At 41.8% G+C, this 20634-nt stretch overlaps 1 protein-coding gene across 3 annotated transcripts in view; it reads right to left on the bottom strand.

Moving 5' to 3' along the window:
* The window catches only part of DSP (desmoplakin), a 50441-nt gene that overhangs the window by 5332 nt on the left and 24475 nt on the right, over positions 1 to 20634 (bottom strand). The window contains exons 8-23 of one of the 3 annotated variants that reach the window (XM_014521765.2): positions 20307 to 20411; positions 18325 to 18420; positions 17803 to 17928; positions 16813 to 16965; positions 16135 to 16289; positions 15181 to 15307; positions 14210 to 14414; positions 12471 to 12688; positions 11381 to 11547; positions 10690 to 10828; positions 8740 to 8933; positions 7238 to 7400; positions 5112 to 5195; positions 4122 to 4229; positions 3417 to 3515; positions 1956 to 2921 (exon numbers count right to left, since the gene is read on the bottom strand). In XM_014521765.2, coding sequence (XP_014377251.1) covers positions 1956 to 2921; positions 3417 to 3515; positions 4122 to 4229; positions 5112 to 5195; positions 7238 to 7400; positions 8740 to 8933; positions 10690 to 10828; positions 11381 to 11547; positions 12471 to 12688; positions 14210 to 14414; positions 15181 to 15307; positions 16135 to 16289; positions 16813 to 16965; positions 17803 to 17928; positions 18325 to 18420; positions 20307 to 20411 — 3105 coding nt within the window. Of the gene's footprint in view, positions 1 to 626; positions 2922 to 3416; positions 3516 to 4121; positions 4230 to 5111; positions 5196 to 7237; positions 7401 to 8739; positions 8934 to 10689; positions 10829 to 11380; positions 11548 to 12470; positions 12689 to 14209; positions 14415 to 15180; positions 15308 to 16134; positions 16290 to 16812; positions 16966 to 17802; positions 17929 to 18324; positions 18421 to 20306; positions 20412 to 20634 lie in introns of all 3 variants that reach the window. The other 2 variants (XM_006027588.3, XM_006027587.3) reach the window with 2 other exon arrangements.

Here is a 20634-nt window from a genome sequence, read left to right as displayed (position 1 = left end):
TGCAATATACAGTCCTTTGAGCAAGCAACAATGCAGAAGAATGAAGAATAAAGTAGGGTTTTCTTTTCATTTTCTGCATAATCACATATGTCCCTAAATCAGGAAATACGGGCTCATAGTATAATTTTCAGAAGATCTAAGCTGCAGGTCAAGATGTATTCTACCAAAGAAGAGAGGAGAAAGGTGGCTCTGTGCTACTTCTCAGCTCCTCAGTCCTAGGGTTTGCCGCTCATCAGTTCCTGGTGCCATTTAGCGTAGCCTCAGGACTTCTCTAACTCTCTAGGGCTCGCTTTAGCCAGCATGAACACACAGTGGCAATCCAGTTACTTGCTCTTCCCCAAGGATAACTGTGGAGTTGGTGGAGGGCTAGAGAATTCCTCACACCAGCAGGGGAATCTTCAGCTAAATAATTAAGACAGTTTTACAGCCCCCTGGCCCTTCTGCATCGCCCCTACTGCTATAAGGCCTTATATTTTACCATCACATTTAAAAAAAGGTCAGAAGAAAGAAATCAAATCTGAATCGCGGTGAATTTGAATAGAAGGGTGTAATTTACATTGATGTCTATTTAAGTTAATTATATTATCCGAGAAAGAGTAAAGTTGTGATCAAATATTTTTTAATACCTCTAGAGCTTGCTTTTGGAATTTTTCAATTTCCTGTCTCAATTTTTCCCTTTCTTTCTGTAACTCATTAATCATCCCCTGAAGCTCCAGGGTTTGTGTGTTGCTTGTTTGAAGTTGATTCCTTAGTTCAATAAGAGTAGCACTCTTTTCATCATCAACTTCACTTCTAGCCCTTCGTAGTTCATCATATTCCAATCTTAAGTTTCGCAGCTCTTCTTCTAGCATCAAGTGTTCCTTAGTAAGATTCTCTGTCAGAGACTGAAGTCGTTCTATTTCTATTTTGCATTCATTCAGACTTTTGCTTTTGTCTTCAGAAGCTCTCTGCAAGTGCTCATATCGTAGGTGAGCCTGTCTCAATTGTTCTTGTTCTTGGACCAACTGATGACGTAAATTTTCAACCTCTGATGTATATTTTCTTATTTCCTCCACGTATCTCTGCTTCTCTCTTACATGGCCATCTAATGCCTCTCTCTGGTGCCTAAGGTCATCTTCTTTCCTTTGCCTTACAATGGATACTTCCTCTATCTGCTGTGTGAGGCTGGTGATTTTAACTGACTGCTCTCTGAGAGACCGCCTCATGTTTTCCAACTCCTCTTCTAATGTCTTCCTTTTTGATAACTCATCCATTGCATTTTTTTTCTGCCTGCTGAGTTCATCCTCCAGCTTCTGTTTCTGGAGCTGCAAGTCTTTCATGGTGCTTTGGAATTTCATGCTCTCTTGATCCTTTCCTTTTTTCTCTTGTGAAATTCTCTCATAGTCAATTTTCAGTCGTGTCAGCTCCTGTTCCTGGATCCTCAGTTTGTTGATGGTCTCTGATGAAGTAGCATTAGCCTTCTGCAGATCAAACTGAACTCTTTTTAACCGACTATTTTCCTCCTCCATCTCTTTTTTCTGGTTTGTCTCCATATCCAACAACTTTCTCAGTCTGTCAATCTCTTTGTTTTTGTCCTGAATTGTTTTTGCAGCATCATCAAGCGATTGCTTGTGTCGCAGGTTCTCTTCAGAGTGCCTCTGAATGATCTGCTTTAGTTCAATCTCCAGCTGCTGCTTCTTCTGCGAGAGCTCCGAGCCAACTGTTTTCTGCTGGTGAGCATTTTCCTCTATTTTTCTAAGGTTCTCGGTTGTTTGAGTTAACGTATTTTTCAGTCTCCTAATTTCTTCACACAGATTCCTATTTTCTCTGGAGACATTGTCAAGTTGTGCTCGATACTTATTTGTGTCCTCGTCTTTTTGTAAAGTAACCTGATGAATCGTGGTCTTTGTGATATTAATTTCTGTCTCGTACTTGTTCTTTAAACTAATAATTTCCTCATCAAAACTGTTCCTTACCTTAGCCAGTTCTTTTTCAAGTTCCCATCGGCTCTTAGCCTCTTCTTGCAGCTGAATCTTTAGTTTTTCTAACTCTTTTGTTTTGTCCTGGATGGTTGAGGCAGCCTCTTCCAGTGCCTGCTTATACCGGCAGTTATCGTCATTGCGCAGCTGAATGATCTGTTTCAGCTCCAGCTCCAGCTGCTGCTTTTGCTGTGACACTTCAGAACCACAGGCTTTCTGCTGAAGAGCTTCCTCTTCTGCCTTCCTTCGCTGATCTGTGATTTGCAAAACGTTGTTACTGAGTCTCACAATCTCATCTTTCAGGTCTCGGTTTTCCCTCACCAGCCTATCCATCTGGCTTCTGAGACCTTTTGCATCCTCATCTTTCTGTGCAGCTATCTGTTGAATTGTGGTCTTCTTAATTGTAATTTCAGTTTCATACTTGTTCTTTAAATTACTCAGCTCCTCGTTAAACTGGTTCCTTACCTTAGCCAGCTCATTTTCATATTCCCTCTTCCGTGTGCCCTCGTCCTGGAGAAGAACCCTTAGCCTTTCTATCTCGTACTCCTTCTCCTTTATGACCTTCTCAGATTCTATCTTTTGCCAACCAAGGCTGTCTTTCTCATTTTGCCTTGCTTTTTGCAACTGATCATAGTCATTCTTCTGCTGCTCATATCTATCCTCTAGCAATTTCCTTTTCCTTTTCTCATCCTCGATCTCGTAAGTCAGTCGGGTGATTCGGTCATTGAGATCCTTGATCTGAGCATAGCATTTGTCCAGGTTTTGCTTAACATTACCACTATCCATCTCAGCTTGTCTCTTCAACTCTTCCAGACTCAAAAGCTTTGCTTTGAGCTGGGAACAATCCAATTGGTACTGCTGCAGATTTTGTTCCAGAAACTTATGCTTGTTATTATTATCACAATTTGCATCTCTAGCAAGTCTTAGCTCTTCTTCCAGGACATCTATTTTGGTGTTTTTCATCTGTAAAATAAATATGGAGGAAATTTACTGTGACAACTGTTGTAAAACATTATATCCAATACATCGCAAAAACAACAAGTTATAAAACAGATTGCTAAGATTTCTTTTCCCCATTTTCTATATTTTCCCCCTGATTTATTTGCAGTAGGACAGATTTTGACATACTTGCACTTCCATTGCTTTCCAATGGGAGTGGCTATACTCATCTAGTATCCTCATAATCCCTCCCTCTATGCAAGAAAGTCTAATATGCTCCACCTTTCAAATCACCTCAAAGTTGACTCGGCAAATTACCGTCCTCATCTATAAAAAGAGGGATGAGAACCCTTACTTGCCCACCTCACAGGAACGTTGTGAGGATTCATTTGCTGATTCATATAAGTAACAGTGCTTTTTAAATTTTACTTTTTCGGCAGTTTACTAAATTGAAAAGTTCTGAGCACTAATACTTTTGCTAATATAATGGTAAAATGGATAGTAAAACAAGCAGATTACCTTCAAATCCTCCATGCTCTTTAACATTTCACTTAAGAATTTGTAGTAATCCCCCGATCTTGTAAGAAGTTCTATATAGCGAGCCTGAATTTCTGCAGCCTTGAAAAGAAAAAGAAGCATCATTATCAGGCCATGCCTGAAAACTGTACAAGAGCAGACTGGTATCCTGGGTTTTTTAAAGGATTTAAACAGATTTCAGAAATCATCTCTTGAGAGAGTGCAAAGTTCATGCTCTTTTCAAGGCCTTCACAAAACTCCCATTAACCCTCAAAGATTTCAGAGAGTAAAAACGCTCCCTTCTGACAAGTGTGCCTTCTTTTTCAAGATCTACTGCCCCACAACAGGTGTGATGTGACATTCCGGGTTCAATTCACTGATTTGCTATGTAGTCACAAATGATTTCAGGTTGTTGAAAGTTTTCAACCCTCAATTCAAAGAGTGACTTAGGACCCTAAATCCTATATCCTGTCAATGAAATTTAAACTCTTACATGCTTAAGCCAAAGGAAGTAACCACGGAGTAAACGAGGGCGTGATTTCACCCCAAATAGGCACATGCTTTTTGTGCAGTAACTACAGCAGTGCTAGTGACTGGGATTCAGCAAGATGGCTTCACCTCAAAATCTCATATGAGTAAATTACTTTAAAAGAGTTCTGTAAGGGGGCAGGGGTAGGGGGGTTGGGGGATGTAGGGAAGAATAGATACCTCTTGCAGAATGACCACTGAGGGAGACTGAATCATAGTCTTTTTGATAGGTATATTGAGCAAGGTTTCCAATCCTGAGCTATAAGAAGCAACCTGTAGTTCATAATCCTGTGAAATGCAGGGAACAAAACAAAACAAAAACAAATCACAATTTAACTATTACTGAGAAAATTCATGATCTGGATTTTCTAAACAGTAAACCAGTGTTTATTACTTGAAAGAAGCTATATGCTCTGTTATTTATACAGTGGAAGGGAATCTGACCAGTACAAGTGTCACAAAGACAGCTTGGGGGCAGGAGAGGAGAGCGAGAGAGTGTGCTGTACAGAGGAGAAAAGTATGTGTTTCTTCTTGGCTGAGGAAGTGTAGCAGGGCAAGATGGAAAGAGTCACTGGGGCAATTGTTCTATGTAGCACTCTCCCCTGAAACCTCCTCAGAAACAGTGCTAGCTCTCTTTCCATCTAATATCAGTTTATAAAAATGCCAGGCACAGCAAAGTCATTACTGAGGAACATGGGAGGGGGCTGGGAGAAACAAGGAGCTGCACAAAAAGGTAACGCTCTGACCTGAACTCTGCATCTTTTTGCCCACTGTGGCAACTGTACTGCTGTTCCTTCCTGATCCATACTGTGCCCCCAGCTATGCCTCCTTGAGCAACCCAGGAGCCATGTCTGTTGTCCACTTCCATCCTTTTATATGAGAAGCAGCAAAATTTGGTTTGGCTATACCATGAGTTCAAGTCTTCTGCAGAAATGCAGAAAATGGGAGCTACAGAGTTCAAAGGAAGATTTCGGCCTAAATTTGCAAGCAACAGAGGACACAGTTTCCTCCCGTTAAGTTCTGTATACCAAAATGCTTTACACTTGGTCATTTCTGCACACATGCAGCAGTAATAAATATGGAATGGGAATTTTGCCCGTAAAAAGGTGGCAGGATAGGGCTCCTGTAACAAAAAGCCATTTTGGCAAAAAGTTATGACATAAAAAGTACCTTGATTGCAGCTGAGCACTGATCTGCATGCTTGAGAACTTCCTCCACTTTGTCCCGTTTTCCAGTTATTTCACTATGCAAGTTCTGCCAATAAATAAATAAATAAATAAATAAATGAGCAACAATGGATAAACACACACTATATTTCCATTTGCTAAGATTCCCCTCTAACTGAGGAGAGCAGCAGGTTCCTGTTGCTTCTACCAAAAGGTGACTGGACTATAATACAGATGTATCCAGGGAAGCCCTAGCCCTACAAACCTTATTCTGTTGTTATCCAGTCCATAGGTAGGCACTTCCAAAGATCAAGGAGGTTTCAAAATCTAGCATTCCCTAGATTCTGATTGAGACTTTAATCCATTTACAACTTTTTTAGTTGCTTTTCTTCCTGTTCTGTATCAGGTAAGTTGCATCCAGGATGGATCCAAGATTTCCCAAAGGGAGTATGGAGGCAGCAACCTGCACCACATGAGTGGCTGCACCCCTTGCTCCCAGCCTCTTGTGCCACCAGTGTGGACAGATGTGCCACAGGAGCCTCTGAGGAACTTTTTCAGTTTCTAAAGCAAGTGAAAATTCCCCCACCCTTCCCTGCTCAGAGACAAGCCCCCTCCCCTCTTCTTCCCCTTCTCCCCATCTCCTCTGCCTGCTGCTGCTTTCTCCACTGCCCAGCAGTGGGGAAGCTCTAGAGATAGCTGGGCTGAGCAGGGGCTGGGCTCAGCTGGGGAGGGGACAGTGGCAAGAGTGTGGAGGAAGAGCAGTTCCCCCCCATCCTTCCTGATCACACCATGGGGAAGAGAAACCCCCATTCATCCCTGCTGCCACTGTCCCCATCCCCAGTTAAACCCAGCACCCCCACACAATGGGCAGGAATTAGGGCTGTGTGAAGCTTTGGTCCCCGATTCAATTCCTTAGAAATTTGGCCTGATTTGGTGGCTGAATCTCCGAATCGAATCAGAGGACCCTTTAATCGCTGCAAATCGAATCAGAACCCTCTGAATCGATTCAGAGAGATTTGGACACAGACACAGCTTTAAATGTTTTTTCTACATACCTCCAGGTAGCAGCGCGACTCGTGAATGCTGCGATGCTGGGGCACATAGAGCATCCCACAGGAGTGCAGGGGGCTCCCCAGCACACTCGGCAGCAGACCCAGTCCACTTCAGGTCTGCTGGGGAGCACATGGGGGGCCTCCATGCACCCTTCCAGCTTGGCAACTGGTGCCTCCTGGGTCTGGGGAGGACACCTGGGGTCTCCCCACAGCTGATTGCTGAGCTGAGGGGGGTCCCCTGTGTGCTCCCCAGTGGACCTGGAAGTACTTCTGGTCCGCTTCCAGGTTCGCCGTCGAGCATATGGAAGGGCCCCCCACACTCCGAGCATGTGGAAGGGCCCCAGCATCGCAGCGTTCATAAGCTGCGCCTGGTGTCTCGAGGTATGTAGAAAAAACATTTGAAGCTGTGTCTATGTCCGAATCACTGATTCTCTGTATCAGTATCAAATCTTCAGATTCGGATTTGGCCAAATTGAATTGGGGACAATGATCCAAATCAATGAATCAAATCACTGTCCCCGATTTGGCTCAAATCTAAATCGAATAGGGCCCACTTTGCACACCCCTAGTAGGAATGGCTCTGGTGCCTTCCCACCACAGGACAGCAGAAAAAGGCAGGTGGAGGAGTGGAAAGGGCGCCTGCTTTTAAGCAGGAAAGGGAAGGGAGGGAAGATTTGCATCTGCTTTAGAGACTTTAAAAATTGCCTCAGAGGCTCCCGTGGTGTGCGCCAATCCAAAAGAGGGGTGCAGCTATTCCACTGCATCTGTTAGGATCTGCCCCTGGTTACATCAACTTGGATTCCCCTGGACTGAATTCAAAGGGCATGGCTGAGAGGTATCAATAGGTACTATGTACCTCCCAGGGCCTGTATTCCATCCTTGGCTGGGCTGTTGGATAATGGGAATGATAATATTTCCTCACTTCCTCCCTTTCTACAGGCATCTTTTTGCCTAAGGTTATTTCTAATTCTAAACAGGCCATAAGTTTGGAGCCAACACTGGTACGCCAATATTCTCTCACTCCTGAAACATTTTAAAGTCCAATTCACTGAAGACATAGCAGGAAGGTGGCACATACCTTCTGCTCATGCAAATATTTCATGATAGTGTTGCAATCTCCTAATTTCAAAGATTCAATAGATTCTTGTCTGTGCTTAGCATCACAGATCCATTTATTCAGAATCTGGTATAAATCTCGGTACATTTTCAGTTGTTTAACCTGTTGTTCTAGATCCCAGGACCTGGGGAAAGGAAAAAACAAACAAACCAAACCAAAACAAACAATCAGTGAAAGTTTAAAATATGCTTTCTTTTTCAGTTTGTCCTGATATTTCTAATGGCTTTATCAATACTAAAATTAATAAAACTACAGCAGCTGCTGAAAGAAGAATCAGATCAAAATTAGCATTTAAGTACCCAAATAAAGTGGCCTCATTTTCAGAGGAAAGTGTTAATTCTTAGTAACACTAAAAATCAGGACATTTATTTAATTGCCTAATAAGGCTTTTAGAGGCTAACTTGTACATGAAGTAGACCCAGAGCTGTCCCTAGTGTATGGTGAATCGGAGCGACTGCCCTGGGCCCCACGCTTTGGGGGCCTGCAGAGCCGGGTGGAGTGGCCATGGCCCCTGCTGTGGGGCCCACCTGGAGCTGGTGGCTCAGCCTCACACTGCGGAAGAAGCAGAGAGGACCGTGGGGGTACCGCAGCCCCACACAGTGTTAAGGGGGCCCCACACAGGCTGATTTGTCCCAGACCTCACACGCCCCTAGAGTTGGCTCTGAGTAGACCGTATGTGCTTCTGAATTAAAATTTCACCAAAGTCACTGGAGAGGTTTCTAAAAATTTCACTAGGGGCTGTATCAACTTTTACCTGTGATAAGAATCAAGATTTCAGACTTCAGTGAGGTTATTCTGAATTTACAGAAACAGAAGCAGAATCTACACTCACAAATGCAAATGAGAACTGTCTGGTCTGAAGTAAGAGTTTCAGGATATGACTCTGGTTCATTACAACTGAAATAAATTTACTTTCAATCTTTACGCTATTTACTTTAATTTTAATTAGATGCAACAAGTCTATGTACATTATTTCTACCTCGAACCTGCATAGAGAAACAACAAGAAAAGTGAGGCAAATCACTTCCAAGTTTCCCGCTTTAAATACTGATGTAAAATTTTTCCAGATGGTACCACTTTTTGGTCTTCAGGCAATCACAGTGTTGTAGCACCCAAGGGGAAAAACAGTGACAGGGAAATGTTTAAATCCTAATAATTAATTGTTCTGATGCCATGTAAAAAAGGCCTAAAAACAACAACTCTCCCAGTAATAGTTGCTGTAAACATGCCCTAAGCCCCAGTCAAAGTCTGCATTTTGGACAATGTCCTTTCAAGTATGCCCATGCTTATTCTTTACAATTATTCATAAAGGTTTAGTATGTTCTTTCTTGTACTACCACAAAACCAAATTCTGTGCAGTGGAAAACTACAATTCCCAGTTATGCCAGTAGATGGTTGCATGGATGGATTACCTCAAAACAAGAAGGGTGTAGAAGTAAAATCATTAGGAAATCTGGACAAACCTGTTATCAATCTGTTTGTCTATCCTCTGCCAGCGGTCTATCAGCTGGGTGACTTTGTCAGTGAACTTTCCGAAGTCCAAGTCATAGAGTGCATAGGTCTGGCAGGACTGTGAGTGGAACTGCAGTGCTTTCTGCATCTCAGATTCCAGGGTATTCAACAATGACTTTTTCATGTTTAGGTCTGCTTTCATTTTCTGAAGGACAGAACACAGTGACAGGCGGTTACTTCCATAACAGTTTCTGAATTTTCACCTACAGCATCAGAGTATGTTATAGAAGTTGACCTGAGCCGTTAGGTTCTGATTCAGCAAAACATTTGACTACTGATGTCAACAGAACTCCAGCATGTGCTTCCAGTTTTTGCACGGCTTAGCATTTTGCTGAACACAGGCAAAGTTTTATCTACTATTTAGTTTAGGCTGCACTTGTTTCTTCCCCAGACCTAAGAAGGGCATTCTGTGCCTGTAAATTTGACCAACATCTTTCCCAACTATAGAATTGGTCCCGTGAAAGATGTTGCCAAAAAAAACTTGCTTCTTGCAGGTTTCCTGGACTATCACAGCTGTAACACTGCTCTAACCCTACTACTGCTGGAGAGAGAGAGACTTGAGCATTTGCTTAAAGTTAGGGGTAATATTAAGTGCTCTGATGCAAGGGCTGCAAACTTTCATTTTCTGGAGTTACCATCACTGGGTTTTTTTTAACTGTACAGAGTAGTTTTAAAAAAAAGTGGTGTGGCCTCTCTAAGAGCTGCATGATACCTGAAAATCTCCCTAAAGATTTATGTACCTGAAAAAAAAGATTTATATACCTGAAAATCACCCTAAAGAACTATCTGCATATGGAATCCCTGTTGTATCAGGCCACAAAATTGCCAAATACATTTGGTACAGACTTTATTTTAAAAGACTGGCAATTATTTTATTTTATTTTATTTTTCTTTACATTTCTGAGACACCTCTCTCGAATCCAGATTAGTTGTTTGTAGACTTAAAATAAAACACGAATGCAGGGTCTCACACAGTAAAGCTCACTTTGTTCTAGTCTCTTAACTTCAAGCACCCCAGGACTGCTCAAAACTTACACCAGCTACAGCAGGCTCCCAGGAGCTACAACTGCAGGTGTTGATTGCTGTGGTGTAGGGGTGCACCAGTTGGCTACTCATTTGCTCCAACTATGCCCTCTCATTCCTGATACTCCAGCTGCAAGAAGGTAAAATGGCTAGAGAATCTCCTTGCCATGTCAGTGGTGGGTAAATTAGTTCTATGACTAGATCTTACTATAGCAAAGTACAAAGCAGTTGTCCCCTCCTCCAGCTAAAAACAACAGAGTAACTTAATCAAGCAAAATACACTCTTGATAAAGGCTGTCACTCTTTTCTTATTGAGGTGTGTCTATCTATCTATTTCCATATACTCTTCAGATGTCTCTAGGTAGAAGGTTACACAAGAAGCAGACAGTAGGGGACTGAATATGAGGAATGACAATGTCTGTTTTCTGTTTGCAATATTCCACTCAGAGGCTTTTTACTGAAAGCCCCCAGGAGCCTAAAATATAATTTGAACATCTATAAATATCCTAACTGCTACAGTGTAGTCCATGCATATTCATAATGTCCAGGTGAAAAATTATTTAATCTAACTTGATTTGCTAGCAAAGCTGATGATCCCTACTCATCCTGTAATTATGGAGTACTTACAGTTCTTACTGGAAGATTTGCGATAAACCCTATTGCAGCAGGAGGCCACTGGCTAGCACAAAAGTATGATTTAGCTTCTTACATCTGAGATGACAAAAGGTCATACCTGGGAAGCTTCCAAAACACTATAATGCCATGTGGTGCAGATCAGCCTACTTCCAATGAAATCAACAGAGCTGGCCTGATTTATACCAGCCAAGGATCTATCTTACACAGAAAGATGGCATTGCAACAGGCACTAAGCCCCTTACCTTTAGACAGGCTCGGTAAGCCTCTGCTTTATCAAGATCCAAGGAAATGGTTTCCTCTTCACTGAGTCTGATTTCAAAAACTCTGATCACATCTTCCGTTTGCATAATAACTTGGAGTAGAGACCTCAGTGCATTCAAGCTGCAATACACAACACGAACAAAAGTGAATCTGCTGTGTAAATCTAATTGGGTACTGGATCTGATGAGCCAGTAGGCCCCTACCAGTCCTATGAATTTAAGCAGGAAAAAAAATATGCTATTTCCTTTTCATACACTCTCTCTCATTAGTCAAAAGGGTATGTCTGTGACATGAAAGAAAACCAAGCTCCACCAGTGGTTTTCAAATATATACACATTCTCTTTTAAAGCAGATGTGGTAGGGTGCATAGATAAAGGGTTTCCTCCATAATGGGTCATTATAAGAATCCAGACTTAGAACATTCAAAAGTGTTTTGCAACACTTGCTAAACAACACTTGCTAAACTTGTTAAAAACAACAGTTATAAAACAGATTGCTAAGATTTCTTTTCCCCATTTTCTATATTTATAAGAGAGGAAGCCTCTGCATAAAATAGCATCATTTTATATTATTGAGCTTCCACAGCAGATTCCCAAACAAAGGATTAGAGGAAAAGGAAATATTTACAGTATTGTGATTATTAATGTATTGTGATGGTTTTCATCATCTTACCTGTCTAAATACCCAGCAGAAATGCCATTAATGTTTTCCAGCTTTTGAAACAAGGCATTTATCTCCGACTGCAAATAGACATACTTGTCAGAGCCTCTGAAATTAGGCAGGACATCCTTACTCTTATTGAGGTTTTCAGCAATGATTTGTGAATCATTCTGTACTCCCTGATAGAGGAGAAAAAAAAAGGCTTATTTTTACAGGCATATTCTACAGTCTATGTATCATTAATCTGTCCCTTCAAGCCATTCCATTGGTCTAACAGATTTCTGTGAGGACTAAAGCACTGCCTCCACTTTTTTTACCCTACTGATAAGTCAATTACTGCCTCACTGCACAACTACAGATGTCAGCTCAATAGGACACAGAGTTCCTACAGAGGTTCCCTAAGGAAGCATCAAAGAGTACCCTCAGAGATGCCATCCCATCCACTAGAGGTGCCAGGCTGCTGCTATCCCGGAGGCTTTTGCAGTCTCAGTTTCCCTGAGGAATTTTATCCGCAAAAGACAGAGCCCACTCATACATAACAAGCTGATTTCCTCTCTCAGAAGCCATAGATATCACTGTTATCTTTCGTTAAAGGCAACACTGGAGAAAAATCCAATCCAGTTTATTTTAGAGTTTATTTTACTTCATTTTAATCGTTATATAAAGGACCAAACTCAGGTTTCAAAAAGCTATGGTCAGAAGAGACGCTTTCTTTTCCTGACTCCATTTCACTCTAAAATCTTCAGAGTGGCAGGTAAGTACAACCCATAAACCTTGTGCATAAATTACACCAGCATTACCTGTGCATAAGGATGTTAATGCTACTTTCACTTGTATAAAGCTTAACAGGAAGTCACACTAAATGATTAGCAGCCTCAGTGAAATGCTTCTAAAAATCAGACTTTTCTCTCTGTTAAATCCCCTAGGAGGGGGAAGATGTTCCAACCCATGTTCAGTTCCTATTTGAAAAAAAATCCTTTCCTCAATTATGTTCACAAATATACAGGCTAAAAACAAGATGTAGTTTCCCATTTGATTTGGGACATGCCTATCACACAGTTTGTTGGAAAATGTTCACACTGAGAAAAGCATCTACAATTACCTCCAAATCCTTTATTCTGACTGAAAAATCATGGGCAGTCCCTTGATCCAGCACCAGAGAGCCTCTTTGCATCATTCGGATCTCACAGGCTTCAATTTGTCGACGAAGCTTCTGGAGTTCCAGCAGCAACCATGCTTCTTGCTTCTCTTGTTCCTTGTTTCTGTCAACCACAACTGTGTTTGGTGCACTACCTACTAGGGTAGTTTCAGTCGATACCACTGAAAAATGCATTGAGGAATAATTATTGGTACATAAAATCTGTCAAAGGGATCCTCAACAGAGAAATCCTTGCAAGGTTCATTTGAACAGTTCACTCGCCTTGAAAGATTAAGAATATACATCTTCATTCGTTCTTATGTAACTCTAAGGAAAATATGGGACAATTCAGCTACCAGAAAAGAAAAAAAGCACTGCAAAAATGAGGGCTTTTTTCCTAAACACTGAAAATATCCTGTGCAGAATAAGTTCTACTCTCATTTCCATCAATGCAAACCTCACAGAGTTGCCATTTATTTCAGTAGGAGATGACCATATTCACATCAGTGGGGAGTAAACATGGGGTTTAGAGAAACTGCAGATTATAAGTAATTTGGTGAAGACTGCAGTGAGGATGGTTATTCCTTGGGTCCCACAGTGGAAGAGTAAGGGCCAGATCCGATTACACCTATTAGACACCCAAGTTTATTTAGGTGCCTAACTGTGATCCAGGTCCACCCTGATGAAGTCCCTGAAAACATGTTCAAGGGCTTACTTTCTTAAGAAAGCCATGAGAAAAAAATGAACTTATCTGCATTTTGCATTATTTTTTTTCCTTTAGGACTTGAGTAGAGTAGAATAGCATCACATTTAGGTGTTTAATAGATGGGAAAGGATCTCACTTTTAGGAACTTTTCTGTCATCTGGCAGATGACAGAACAAGGAGCCATGGTCTCAAGCCTCAGCAAAGGAAGTTTAGGATAGATATTAGAAAAAACTCTCTCACTAGGAGGGTAGAAAAGCACTGGAACAGGTTACCCAGAGAGGCTGTAGAATCTCCACCCTTGGATGTTTTTAAGACCCAACTAGACAAAGCCTTGACTAGGGTGATATAGTTGGGGATGGTCTTGCTTTGAGCAGGGGGTTGGACTAGATGAACTCCTGAGGTCCAACCCAACCCTCATTTTCTATGATTCCAACTTGCTCAAGGTCACCTGGCAGGTCAGTGGCAAGGCAGGACATTGAGAACCTGGGTCTCCCAAATTCCAGGCCGGTATCTTTACCCCTGAGCCATTCTTCCTTGCCAGTTGCTCCCAGAGATGCCCATCCAATTTTGTCATCTCAGGAAAAGCAAAACAAAAGTACTACGACCAACATCTTAAGGGGACTTTAAAGATCTCAGCCAGCAGCCTGAGGTGGGGTGTTGGGGACAGGACACCAGAACCGCAGCCCCAGACATAGCCTTTCTGAGGAGTAAGGGTGCAAAAATAGCCAAGACCACAGTGGTGGCCAATTGTGTGGCTGTGATTGGCACCACAGCAGCTGGTGCCTCCCCTGGGTGTCATGTGGACACAGAGCTGCCTGAATACACTTCTGATCTCAGCATCAGTAATAGCTTGACCCAAGGTTTACAGTCAATGGAACTCTTGACACTGGACTTCAGTGAGGGCATCAGACCAGGCCTAGAAGAATACAGAACTTAAACATGTTAAACAAAAAAACCCACTATTTGGTCCCTATAAAATAACAAGCTGACAACAAACCTGTGTTTGATGGGCGCTGCCCGGGTACCAATTGTATGATCAGGGTTTGATATTGTTTCTGGGCATCAGTGAACTGAGTCTGGATTTTCCTTTTGTCTTCATCACCAAACATCTCTGAGCCTTGGCTGTTTCTGATGAACTCTTGGTAATGAATCTCCAGGTCAGTTATTATTTTTTGGTAATCTTCTTTACGCATTGTTTTCAGCTGATACAAGAGAGGCAGAAATGGTTAAAAAGGAAACATCTGGAGCAGGTTAATCACCAGCTCTGCTCTCAAACAGTTCAGGATGCACACTTGCAAAAAAGCCCCACGCAAAACAAAAAAACCCAAGTGCCTGACTGCCTAAGACAAAAAGATGCCGGAGGTAAAGTATAGTACGTTCACCCTTTAGGTAAAAAAGTCGTTGGCATCTTAACAGTTCCACTAGTCACAGCTCAGCATCTATCAGTACTTAATACAGCAGGAGCTACTGAAGCAACGACATGGCAAATTTCTTCTCTAGCTCACCTTACATTATATCCATGCTATGTTTAAACAGCAAATAACAGTGGAAGGTACCATCTAGCCCCTTGCCCCACACACCCATGAAACAACCTGTACCTTGGTTCTAAACAATGGTACATGTGTTACCACTGCTCAGGGATGCAGTAGATGGCAGTACTAGCACTTCAGGCTTCCAGTAATTGGTTCTCTGAGCTTGTTCCATGATGACTGACTGTTCTGGACTCAAGTGCCTTACTATTCCCTTCTTGCCTTCTACTTTGTGCCCTACATAAGGCTTGAACTGCTCTAAACTTCTTGAGTGTGACTGAATGATATTTAGAATTCCCCTCCAGCATGCATAAGAGAGCACATAACTGAACAGACAATGCATGCAGCATTTGGTACAGAAGTTTATCAAACTGATGCAACTGTGCAAAAAGGCTGAAAGTCATAGCTCCATCACAGCAAAAGCCAGATGAACACCCACCTTGGCAATTGTCATAGCCCTGATCTTCTCTATGTCAATCATGCAATAGTGCCAAGACACCAGGCTCTTCATGTTGATATAGAGCTGGTTCCACAGAGCCAGAATAGCTTCATAATATTGCTCAATTCTGAGGAGGGGAAGATTTCACAATTGATTAGAATTTCTATGCCTCTTACCCCTAAACCAGTACAATAATCGTGAGGAACCCCAGTCAACGTCTCTAAAACTGGGCTGGCATCACCCCATTTCCATCCCTCTTCCAGGTCACTTTACGGTAATGTCAAGAATGTGACATAAAACCCAAAGGAAAAGAAACATTTTTCCTAAGGATAAATTAGATTCTCAGAAGTCCTCAGCTGAGAAGGTAGGAGGAGAAACATTTGCTAAAATCCTTCAGTGCTACAGCTGCTTTGCACAAAGCTAAGTTTCGAAATTGTTTAGAACAGCCATGTTCTAGTCCAGTAGGAGCCAATCTGTTTGGCAGATGAACCACAAATGAACCCCACACCTTCCTCAAATGCCAATCCTATTCCCTTCCCAATCTGCTGCTCTGCTTTCTTCTTCTTTCCCTGTTCTCCCTGCCTAATTTGCCGCTCTGCTTTCTGTTCCTGCCCTATCTGCCACTGTTTTCCCAGGCCAGTCCCTTCCCCAATCTGCCACATGCCACATACACAGGCTGTCTGTGCCATTTGTGACAGCCCTGCCACAGGTTGGCCACCCATTTTCTAGCCTGTATTAGTGCCAATGACTCCAATATTCTTAGGCTTAGAACTGGGATATTACAAGTTTCCTTCAGGAGTGAAGTTCTAAAAAAATAAAGACTTGCTGTTTAACCCACGCACCTGACTAAAGGATGCAGGCTCAAGCCCAATTTATAGAGGGTGATTTTTAAGAAAACTCTTCAGTCTATACCCAAACTTAGGCACAATTCCCCAAACCTTCTCAGTCACTCACTTAGTAGCAACATCCACAGCCAATGGATTTGGGGGGGGAATAATGAGAATGACAGATGGCACTAGCATATCCACTCCTCCTGGGCCAGTCACAAGCCACTTGCTGCGTTCATTGTTATCCTTTAATATGCACTCATCTCCTTTGCGCACTGTTTTCTGCAAGAAGCACAGGAGAATTATTATAAATTATATGTTTATAATTATATATTAAAGTATTCTCCCTAATCTTAAGCTAGACCTTAAGGGTGAGATGGGTGGGTTTTGATTTGGGAGGAACCACTTATGACTTTAAATTACTTCCCTTTTAAGTTGGTTGCACGAGGAAGCTCAATGCATCTCAGTAATTCTCAAAGGCACCATGTGTGCCAGTTACACCAGCCATATCTGCATGGAGCTCTAGCAGCCCTGAGGTCTTCTACCCCACAAGCAAACTCTGCTTGCATGTATCTATCTATCTTCTCTAGAACAGTTTGTGACTTGATCCAATTAGGGAACAGAAAGAGTATCACGTGTCTTATTCTGATCAATCAAGACAAAAGCACCGTTATAATTATTTAAGAAAGTGTATTTTTTATTTTAAATTAAATTAATTTGGAAGCTGGTAGAAATGGATTGCATTTGTCAGATTCAAGATTTAGTTTTACTTCATACAACACTTATTCAATAAAGAGTATATTACCAGATCCTGTTTGTAGTCACACAGCGCCTTGAGCATAATGGTCTTGTTGCTCCTGTAGTCTGGGTTGCGTGGCTTTAGTTGCACTATCTTCTTAGATTTATTCACTAGGCCTTGCACCTGCCTCTTGTATTCAAGAATTTTTTCCCGTTCATTCTGCAAAGAGAATGTACATTTTAGAAGTCTATTTGGGAAAAAAAATCCCATTCATTTCACAGCACTGCAGTTTCTTGACAACGAAATGCAGAAAGATCTCACTAGAGTCCATAGCAAAATTTCCATCGACTTTAATGGGCTCAGTAATTGGTCTATTGTATATGCTGTATATTGAATTAGTTATTTATAACGTCAGCTCAAGCTACTAAGGCATTCTACTGTATTTTGCATCCAGGCCTATGAGTTGTTTAAAGTGAGATACCAAAGACATACGGTCAAACAGAAGAGCCTACCATACAAGAATGAAACGAGAAAGAAACAATGCCATCATCCTCCATCTCAAGTAATGAAAAAACCTATTTAGGTCACCTCGCATTCTCCTAAAGCACAAAGTTTTAACTGAAAAAGACCTGCAAGTGTAAAGATTTCCCAAGGAGAGTACTACGATATAAACACATCATGGAAGATCATTTATGAAGCTTAATCTTTTTTTTAGAGGAAAAAAGACTGCTGTGGTAGTTAAATTAAACTGATATCTGTTTTCTTTATTTTCTAGCCTATTCAATTGCTGAAAACATTTTGGGCCTTTGTTGGTAACTTTGTTGAAAGCTTTGTGATACAGCAGTGTGCTAAAATTCAGATCCAAATACTGGTGCTGACTGGTCTGTGAGACATCAGCAGAATGACCCACCAAGGTGGCAATATTCTTTTGTACACTGCAGAATACTGCAGATAGAACAGGAAACCAGTCCTACTCTCACAGAAAGTGGTGAGAGTTGTGCTATTGGTTCTGGTAGAAACAGGGCCCTAAATGTGTGTAGTCAAGTGTGACAGTACCTCCAGTTCTTTGATCTGTTCCAGCAAGGCTTGGAGGGACATACTCTTATCACAGATGAACTTCTTTCTGATGGAATCCTGCAAGTTCTTCAGGTAGCATTCAGTGGACTGGGCCTCCTCAAAAAACTACGGAAAAAGGGAGTGTGATTTCAAGTTATGTAGAACTCTCTTTAATCACTCCATTAAGGAACCATGGATATTTTTCATAAACAAAATGAATAAAAAGAACTCAGTACATGCTGTTCAGAACTACAGTATTTAAACTAAAATTATGCATAATGAAATTTGATGATTTAGCCCAGAAAGCATGGCTTTCATTCACCTAATGACAAGATGGATATATCTGAATGAACTAAGAAATGAAGGAAAAGAGATTTCCTATGAAGTATTAATGAAATTAAAAATACATAGGCCAAAGCCTGCAGTTCTTACTGGAAAAAAATGCAGAGTGAAAACAATGGAATTACAATCCATAAAGTGTCTGCACTGCAAGGAGAAATATTAATCAAAACCACAACTCACTTGGAAATAGGCTGCGTTCTCCTTCAGGTGCACATCAATGCATTTGGTGATTTGGAGAATCCAACTCCATTGAGTTTGCAGGGTGTCCATGTATGCCTATAAAATAAAGAAAGAACAAAAGAACACGATTCACTGCATGAATCCTCCAACTCACTTTCAGTCTTCAATACATTTTGTTTTCCTTCAAGTGACTATAAATTAAGGAACTGCTGAGGCAAACACCTACAAGACTCAGGCAAATAGTATATTGGCTTCAGAGGGACAACCTGAATGAGTTATCTGTATGTTTCCTTGACTGAGATACAAATGAGGTCATGGATTACTTCTGCTTCATGCACATAAAACCTAAAATGCATAGACTGAGGGAGGGAATGACTGGAAAAGTGAAATGCCACTCTAGTACTGTAAAAATATTTTTCAAGGAGAACTGCCAACAATTTTAAAAATAAAAATATGACTTTTTTTTTTTACTTGTTCATGTAGCTCTCTTTAAATTGTACACTCTGAATCTTTTATTCACTACTGATATATTTTATCAAGGCAGAAACTAATCAGCTAATTAACCATAAAGGGGTAATACTGATTTTGCATAAAATGCTGACAAACACACAAAACAAGCACACTGAAAGAGAAAAATCACTTCCCCCACTACCTCCTTTCAACTGATCTTAGATATTCTTGTAACTAAAGCATGTATAACATTTCCAGGTAGAAATGTGTTTTCTTTTTCAAGCTGATGCCATCTCTTTGTGTCAGGTAAGACAAAACAATGTATTCCAAGCTGTGAAAACATACATCCTTGCTCAGGGTACAGACTCATGGTCTGAGTTTTACCTGGAGAAAATGTTGATAGATACTGTATTTACTTGATTACAAGATGAGGTTTTTTCCTCCCGTTTAACATGGAGGGGGAAGCCCCTAGTCTTGGAATTGACTATGAGATGAGAGGTCAGGCAGCTGCTGTTCCCCACCCCCGTGCTGCTTCTGTCTCCCTGCAGTCTTGCACCCTCCACCCCTATATCCCCATGGTCTCTGTCCTTTGCTTTTCCCTCCCCCTGCCCCGACCACCCAACTTTCCCTTGCTCCAATGCCAGCATGCTCTGTCCCCACTCCAGCCTGGGGCATGACGCCTGGGGCATGAAGCTTGGTCCGACAGCAGCATTGTATTGGCTCCGCACCACTGCTACAGGGCTGGGTGGGGGCTGTGCTCCATGCCCCCAGTTGGAGCAGGGGCAGACCCTGCTGGTGCCAGAGCAAGGGAAAGTGAGGAGAGGGGAAGAAAGGGGGCAGAGTTTGAAAAGAGAGGTAGGCACAAGGGTAGGGGGATAAGTAGGAGCAGACAGACAGCAGAGGGCTAGCTGCCTGCCTGTCCCCTTCCACTGCCTGCCCCCACCACCTCCATACTGCCTGCCCCTACTACACTCACTGCCTGCTTCCTTACTGCTTCCCCTACCACCTGATCCCTACTGCCTGCCAGGGGTCCCTGCCATTACTTTCCCTGCTGCAGTGATGGTGGGGACAAATTTAAGATAATCCACCAGTAATTAGATTCTATACATGGAAAATTATAACAAATATATACATTTCCCATGTATAGAATCTAATTGTGGGGGGCACCATCATAAATTCACAGTCCTCTTGGATTTGGGTAAATATAGTACTGTCAATCCTCAAAGAGGTGTAGCTGCCTTCAAAACACAGCAGGTAAGCAAGGGAAGGAACAAAAAATGAGATGCCTACCTGCCCGCAAGCCATTTCTCAGGGAAGTCAATCCCTGGGAAGTACAGGAACTTAGACATCTTCACATGAAATATTAATTTTCTCAATGCATGCTACACTTTCAGTTTTTTCAACAGATCTCCCTGAAGCAACCTTCCCACATAGGACTTTGTTTACAGGCCTTCTACTTCACTGAGAATGTCACCTGCCAAATAGCTATGGGATCTAGTTATATCAGAAGCATCAGAAGCAGTTTAAGTTACCTCAATTTTGTCAGAAGCAGGATGCTGGCTGAGCACGAGTTGGTCACTTTCTTGCTTCAGCTTGTTAAGTTCTTTTTCTTTCACCTCCAGCTGGCTCATGCGTTTCTGTGCATACAAAGCAAAACATGAGACAACTCTCAGAAGCCATTTAACAATCATATTGTATTATCTTTACAAACTTGTAAAAGATTATCACATAGAAGAAGGATATAACTGGAAGTCTACGTCCACTAGTGATAGTAGAAGTAGTCAGAGGCTAATATGCAGCAAGGGAGATTGGATAGCGGAAAAACTTCCTAATTGTATGGACAGCTCCTTCGCCATGCCC

This window comes from Alligator sinensis, unplaced genomic scaffold, assembly GCF_000455745.1.
Source record: "Alligator sinensis unplaced genomic scaffold, ASM45574v1 scaffold747_1, whole genome shotgun sequence".
Taxonomy (NCBI): domain Eukaryota; kingdom Metazoa; phylum Chordata; order Crocodylia; family Alligatoridae; genus Alligator; species Alligator sinensis.
The sequence above is the reverse complement of the archived record's forward strand: the minus strand, read 5'-3'. Positions and strand labels throughout refer to the sequence as shown.